The sequence below is a fragment of the Dendrobium catenatum genome, unplaced genomic scaffold (genome assembly GCF_001605985.2).
Source record: "Dendrobium catenatum unplaced genomic scaffold, ASM160598v2 fragScaff_scaffold_1557, whole genome shotgun sequence".
Lineage (NCBI taxonomy): Eukaryota > Viridiplantae > Streptophyta > Magnoliopsida > Asparagales > Orchidaceae > Dendrobium > Dendrobium catenatum.
In genome coordinates, this window is record NW_021320019.1 from 6,892,740 (window position 1) to 6,900,937 (window position 8,198).

Here is an 8,198-nt window from a genome sequence, read left to right on the forward strand (position 1 = left end):
TAGAATTGAATCCGGGGAAATTGACTTCGAATAAAGTGGTCAACAAATACTTTTAGAGGAATAATGTTTAACACCAATAGGAAAGTAGCCAAAAGATAATTCTATTATATCATTGAAATGTCCCTCCTCAAGGGTTAAATCATCTTCTTTCCTTGAGGTGGAGGAGCTAGGATAAAATTTTTTATCATTCTTTAATTCATTAGATAAATTAAGAGCTTCATCAATCACTAACCATACAACCCTACCAACATATAGTGGGGTTAAGGTTAAGGCTTTGATTCTCCTACTGGCTTTTTATACATAATAAATTCAGACTCAAAACTTTGAACTTCAGGAGTATTGCACTCAAGGTTACTATCACATTCTAAAGTGAGATCAAATTTTGGAGAAGGATTGATTTTCTAGTAATCAAAAGGAATTCTAAAAACCCGTACTTCTAGTTCCTCATTGGAACTTAATTCCAGGTTAATGTACACTAGGGGTGTTCTTCTTTGAATGAAGCATAGCCTTGACTATATGCCCTTTGGGCCATCCTCCCACCTATTTGAGGTAACATGTTTGGAGGCTTAAGGACCATCATCTTTGGATCATCTTCACTATATGATTATTGTATCCCTTACATTTGATCCTTAATTTTCTTTTGAGCTTTTCTCACTGGCTTTTTCCTCAGTAACCTTAATCTCAACTTTATAATGGGCAAAGGACCATTTGGGTGCATAATATGCAGCATCCTTATAGATATCAGGCTCTTGAATAAAAATTATTATAAATCACCCTTAATTACATACTCAATGCCATCTCTTTGATACTTGAAGCATTGGTGTAGGGCAGATGGAACCTTTTTATATTCATGGATCTAGGGTATACCAAGGAGTGCGTTAAAGGGTGCTACGAATCAATTATATGAATTTTTTCTTCTTTTTCAAATATCCAATCTCTAAAAAGAGGGTAATTGAATCTAAAGCCTTCTCACCTTTTCTATTGAACCTTAATAACACCAACTTGTCGGTGGTGAGCATATACGTATCCACTTTGATGTATGCGAGTGTCATTAAGTTCATATTATTGGCTGATGCAACCAAATCAATAAAAACTCTAGATAACTTGAATTTTCACACATTTATAATGATGTAAAGTTGGAAATTATTATCGCAGTACCCAAAAGTAAATCAATGTCTGAGAAGGTTAGTCCTGGGATTTTCAAAGTAGAGGGCTTCATCTTGTGAAGTCAAAGCTAGTTGAGTTAGGAAAATCTTCAGTTTGAGAAGTTCTTTTATTAAAGATTCTCTTATCTCCATTAAGAGAATGAGGGAATTGTAAATGATCAACTCATCATTGAACTTCATAAGATGAACTAAAATGTTATTATTAACCTTGGGAACATCAGAATCATAACCCAATGGACTGGAGGAAAGATTTGATTACCGAGGAGAATTTTGAATTAGAACATTAGAGATAACTTTCTTGACTTTTTCTAAGGCGAAAACCTACGGCGTGAGACTTTTCCACCAAGAAGTTGAAATTACTAAATGACAAGAGGGGGGGTGAATTGTGAAAATATTTTTCTCAATAAAAATAACCCTAAACAAGAGTTCTAATTTTTTTTGTTATTTTTGAAATTTTAAAACAAAACTTTAAGCAAGTTTTCTTCCACAAATTTCACCAAGCAATAGTTATGAAAATTAAATGCAAGTAAAAAGTAAATGATGATAAGGAAAAAACACACCAAGAATTTTTATATTGGTTCGGTCAAAATATGACCTACGTCCACTCCTCGGAGTCCTCCGCTCCGGGATTTTCACTACCAAAAATAGTTCTCCTTTTGCCCCCCTCGGCAAGGCGGAGAAGCCTTTAAAAACCTCCCTTTCACCAACCCGGCGTGGCGGAGTGTCAAACTCTATTTTCGCCCTCTTGGGGACGGCAGAGAACCTTCTCATTTTTCTCCCTCCTGGAGAAGGCAGAGAACCTCGAGGTCACGGATATAGACGAGCCTTTCCCTTGGAGATCCTCCCTCAAATTCTTCTAGGGCCACAGGAGGAGCAAGATGCAGCAAGTACGGAGCAATCGTGTGATCTCCCTCACACCTCTTCTCCCTCACAACGCTCACCTTCTCCTTCCTCTCTCAACCCTAAAGAAATTCTCTAGAGCTCTCTCCCTTGGAATCCCTCTCTCACCACATTCACCCCCTTTGTGATTCTTACTGAATAAGAACTTGATTGACATCTAAAACGGGCTCCAAAAACCTCTTATTTCAAAAGTAGTTGTTACTGTTCGTACAGTATGATTCAACATCGTACAGTACGATCTTCATAAACAGACTTCGTCCTGGTACGAAGATGTACGAACAGTTAAAAAACAATTCGTACTGTACGATATAATATCGTGCGGTACGATTCACAAAATACTATTCATACAGGACGATGGTCTGGACAACCAGATGTCATCTCTGTTCATCGTATGGTACAATCACTATCGTACAGTACGATGAGACAAAAACCAAGAGATCGTCCAGGAAGATATTCGGGACGATCAAACTTCATCTCTATTCATTGTATAGTACAATCTGGTTCATACAGTACGATGTTCAAAATTTAATTAGGCCTGGATTTCATGCACTAATCATAAGTTAATTTAAGTAAGTATTTAAAATAGATCGTACAGTACGAAACTATTCATACAGTATGAACAGTGCAAAATCACTTACTAAACTAAACGACGGCTAGGGTTTTGGATCTGAACATATCGTACAGTATGAAACTATTCGTACAGTACGAAACTATTCGTACAGTATGATCTATTCACAGAATCATCCACATAGCTCGGATCGTACGGTACGAATTAAAATCGTACAGTACGATCTCAAGAGAAGAAATTCTAATACATTTTGCATTTAAAAACAAACTCTCCCCCTGTGTGTGTGCATGGTTGCTCTTACTCTTATGCATTTTGTGGCTAGACTCAATAAAATAAAAATAAAATAAATAGAAAAATATAATGTCTGACTCATACTCCTAATCTACCCGTTCTTGAGTCTTCCTTTCGTCCTGAGTCACTTGTGATCTTCCTAAAATGTTAGTACTCAAGGACAATAGCAAATAAAAGAATATTCAATGAAAAGTTCTTCTAAAACACTCATTATTTGGCATCATCAAAATCTCAAGCTCGGGGTCATTATTTTTAACAGAAGTTATACCTCCATGATATCCTTCAGAGGATAAATAATAGTAGGGTCTATGCTCTCTATAGGCAATGCATCAACATTTTTTGAATTGGAATATGAATATGAAAAATATATCAAAATGGTACTTCCTTGGAAGTTAATTTATAGGAGTTCACCATCTGATAAGATCTTAGACTTGTCTTCGCTTTAGAGGTCACATATGGAAGGTTGAGTTTTTTAATATCTTGAATGATCTTGACTGAATTTTGTTTGTCTGTTAAAGAAGGATCATTTTTCAATTCATTCTCATGATTAATCATCAAAATAGATGTAGAAGAATATTTTTTATTAAATTTTCTTTCCTTTGCCTTTGATAGAGAAAATTAAAGTCAGATAACATAAATAAGGATAAGGCTTATAAACCACCATCCATCACCTGAATACATATCTCATTAGTACATTTTATCTATATAAAAATGTTGCTCTTTTCTTTTTTATTTAATACATTAATTCCTACAACTATCGGAGAGGAAAGTAGCTCAACTTCATCTTGCGAAGCCTCCAGGTCAATCTCCTAGTTTAGGAACTGAGCTCTCATCGGTAGCTGTTAAGAAAGATGAAAAGATTTGTTAATCAGCTTTTTAAAACACCTAGTATAAAGTAAAATCACAAGAATGTTTTGTGGACAGAGAAAAGTTAGAATTGTTACCTGAAATTGTCTTGATTGATCCCTGTTTCAAATCTACCAAATACTCCAAATGAATTATGATGTTACCTTGCGTAAAGTTCTTCTCAAGACAATCTTTAAAAATAATACAATCCTTAATTTGGTAACTCAACATTTGGTGGTAAGGGTAATAGTTGGGATCATCCTTTTTATTTGCATCATCTTGCCTCCTCGCCTCTAACAAATTTAAGTCTAGTTTCTTTAAATGACTACTAAAGATTTTCCTTACTCACTCTCTTTTAAATAGATAAGGTTTTGCAAATATATCTTTAAAAGGGATATGGTGTCACGACCCAACCCGACCGAGACGGATCCCGCTCGCATCGGGCCGCACACAGCCAACAAATCCAGGATCTGGCTTTGGAATTTGCTTCAGAAACTTTCTTCCAAATTAACACAGACAGAAAAACACAGAGCTACTATAAACATCCAAACACAGCGCAGTTCATCTATCTTTTCTTCCATCAAAATAATCATATACAGATACAGTGCATGGCTTCAGACAGAAAGAACATAACATAATAGAAAAGCCATGACTATATAAAAATCAAAAGTATCAAGTACCTAATCACAGATCAGACTCAGAACATCTAGTCCAAGACCTCCTTCCTTTTCCCAGAACCTGGAAACCATGCAGAAAATAAGGATGAGCTAACAGCTCAGCAAGACATCAATCACCAATCAAAATCATAAGAAACTCACATCAGAAAATGTATCAAAAAAGTGTCCGTACAGAAATCGAACAATCGTACAAAAATCGTACAACAGACAGTCAGATAACAGTTCAATCAGAATCAAACATCAAATACGAAAACTGAAATCATATCATATCAGATATCATAAAGCTTTCATGTCACAGAGCAGACAGAATCATACGGAATAATCAGAGTCGTACAGAAATCTGAAATCAGATAAAATCACATTACAGCTTTACAGAACAGATAATTTCAGAACAAAACTTCCTTCCAAATGTCGGAACTTCCCCTCTTCCCCTTATGGCTCCCTTTTGTGCTTATAGCACAAGAACTTCCCCTTATAGCTCCCTTTTGTGCTTATAGCACCAGAACAAAACAGGTATACAAAATTTCAGGTTTCAAAACTTCCCCTTATGTCTCCCTTCCCGGACCCAGAAAATGGAATCACAAAGGATTCCGGCCCCTTATAACTCCCTTTTGATAGCATACAAATAATCAATTCATTCCAATCATCTCATTTCAGAATTTCAGAAATCGTACGAAAATTCAGCGGCATAATGGCAGTATACGGAATTTACACAAAATTCACACATCCAGAAATTTACCAAATTTCCATAGAACATTCACAACAACATTATAATACTTTCGTTGTACTGATAAAACATTTTTCAACATACTGATAATTTGCAGTTCAATTAAAACACCACAGAATCCAAAATATCAAGCACAAATCTTCCATAAAATACTCAAAACGTGCATAATTATCATCTCAGAGACATAACAAAAGTTATGCGGTAAAACCTTTGTCAGGAGAAAATAATACCATAAATTCGCTAACGGAAACAAAATCCGGAACAGAAAATGCGTCAAAAATCTCATTTCTGAAAATTTAGAAAGGCGGAATGTGCCTTACCTCGAGTCGGTCAACTTCTCTAACTACCACAACGGACGAAAACAGATCGGAGTCGTTCAAAAATCCTCTTTTGCTTCTTTTCCTTCATTTTTTTCTCTCCTGGGCGTCCTTTTCTTTCCAAAATATTTCATTTCCATATATATCAAGACTGATCGTACCGGACGATCGCAACTTCGTCCCGGACGATCTAGGCTATGGACGAATTTCGTCCAGACGGTCGCGGACGATCTAGGCTCTGGACGAATTTCGTCCAAACGAAATTAATTATCGTCACGGATGATTTGGGCTCTGGACAAATTTCATCCAGAAGAAATTAATTATCGTCCCGTATGACTTGCTCTCGGTAAAAATTTCGTCCAGACGATCCTATTTTTGTCCAGACAAACCATACAGCCAGAACTATTTTCCTGCACAACCTGTACCGATCGTCCCAAACGATCGAACTTCGTCCGGACGAACCTAGGAGCAAAGTGGTCTTTACAATCTCCCCAACTTCAGAAAAATGTCATCCTCGACATTGCCAAACCAAAACTCAGTCAAAAAAGATACGGATATGCTTGCCTCATGTCCGACTCCTTCTCCCACGTCGCTCCTCGTGCTGTTCGGTGCTTCCACTGAACTTTAACCATAGGAATTTGTTTACTTCTTAACTTACGTACATCATAGGCCAAAATCAACTCAGGTTCTTCTTCATACCTCAGATTCTCCTGAATCTCTACTTCATCAACAGATAATTTCTTTCCAGAATCAGATATCCACTTTTTCAAAGTAGATACGTGAAAAACATTGTGCACATCAGACATCTGATCAGATAGTAACAGTCTGTAAGCAGACTTACCAATCCTTTCAAGGATTTCAAACGGTCCAACATACCTTGGACTGAGCTTACTCACTCTTCCAAATCTGCTAACTCCTTTCATCGGACTGAATTTGATATGCACAAAGTCACCAACTGGAAATTCCATAAATCGGTGCTTCTGATTGTAATACTTCTGTTATCGATCTTGTACAGCTTTCAATCTTTCTTTAATCAAATTGATTTTTTTAACAGTTTCATCCATAAATGTTGTACCCATTTCTTGTCTATCTCCTATCTCAGTCAGAGTCAAATGAGTTCTACACTTCCGGCCATACAAAGCTTCATAAGGTGTCATACCAATGCTGGACTGAAAACTGTTATTATAAGCAAATTCGATCAAAGGGATATAATCTTCCCAGCTTCCTCCAAAGTCCAAGACACATAATCGCATAAGATCTTCCAGTACCTGGATAGTTCTCTCAGACTGTCTGTTAGTCTGCTGATGAAAAGCAGTACAGAAATGCAACCTCATACCTAATCCTTGCTGAATACTCTTCCAAAGTTTGGAAGTAAACCGTCCATCTCGATCAGATACAATCACTTTAGGCACACCATGTAATCTGACAATCTCCTTCACATATACCTGAGCCAACTTATCCACCGGATCCGTCTGCCTGATCGGAAGAAAATGTGCAAACTTCGTCAATCGATCCACAATCACCCAAATGGCATCGTGCCCTTGCCTTGATCGAGGAAAACCCTTGGCAAGATCTTCCACTCCGGGATAGGCAACGACTGCAAAAGACCTCCTGGTCGTTGATGCTCTACCTTCACTAACTGACAGGCTTCGCATTTCAAAACAAAATCCGCTACATCCTTTTTCATTCCAGGCCACCAGAACAAACTCTTCATATCTCCATACATCTTGTCACTTCCCGGATATATCGTATAGCCTGAATGGTGAGATTCATACAGAATCTCTTTCCTCAGATCTCCAAACACAAAAATCCACAGTCTATTCTTGCAGAAAATAACAACAGAATCAGAAACTCGAAGTTCAGGTTTCTTACCAGATTCAATCTGAGCAATCAACTTCAAATAATCGGAATCCGACTTCTGAGCTTTTTGAATCCTTTCTTCCAGGGAAGACTGAATGTTCATCTGTGTGAAAATACCAGAATTCGCACCAGTAAAGGAAATCACCTCTAACTGTAATCTTTCCATGTCTCGTATATACTCATCAGAAGTGAGCTGAATACCTGATAATCCAGAAGACTTCCTTCTCAGAGCATCTGCTACCACATTAGCCTTGCTAGGCTGATACTGAATCGTCAGGTTATAATCGTTGATCAACTCAAGCCACCTTCTTTGCCTCAAATTCAGATCCTTCTGAGTGAATATGTACTTCAAGCTCTTGTGATCCGTAAAGGTCTCACATCTGACGCCATACAAGTAGTGACGCCAAATCTTCAAAGCAAACACAACTGTAGCCAACTCCAAATCATGCGTCGGGTAATTCTTTTCATGTGGTTTCAACTGTCTCGAAGCATAAGCAATTACCCTACCATGCTGCATCAGAACACAGGCCAAACCTTTCAATGAAGCATCACTGAACACCTGAAATCCTTCCATACCTGATGGAAGTGCTAACACTGGAGCTGAAGTAAAACAATCCTTCAACTTCTGAAAACTAGCCTCACACGCCAATGTCCAAACAAAAGCTACTGACTTCTGAGTCAGTCTCGTCAGAGGCGTAGAAATCTAAGAAAATCCCTTCACAAATTTTTTATAATATCTGTCCATGCCCAAGAAACTACGTACCTCAAATACCGTAGTAGGCCTTGGCCAACCAGCAACAGCTTTAATCTTCTGGGGATCAACAGAAATACCTTCTCCGCTCACCA

At 37.6% G+C, this 8,198-nt stretch overlaps 1 protein-coding gene across 1 annotated transcript in view; it reads right to left on the reverse strand.

Moving 5' to 3' along the window:
- LOC110112977 overlaps nt 1-6,460 on the reverse strand; it is a 7,026-nt gene extending 566 nt beyond the window's left edge. Inside the window, exon 1 of the mRNA XM_028700555.1 lies at nt 6,057-6,460. Coding sequence (XP_028556388.1) covers nt 6,057-6,460 — 404 coding nt within the window. The remainder of the gene's footprint in view (nt 1-6,056) is intronic.
- Between the last annotated feature and the right edge of the window lie 1,738 nt (nt 6,461-8,198).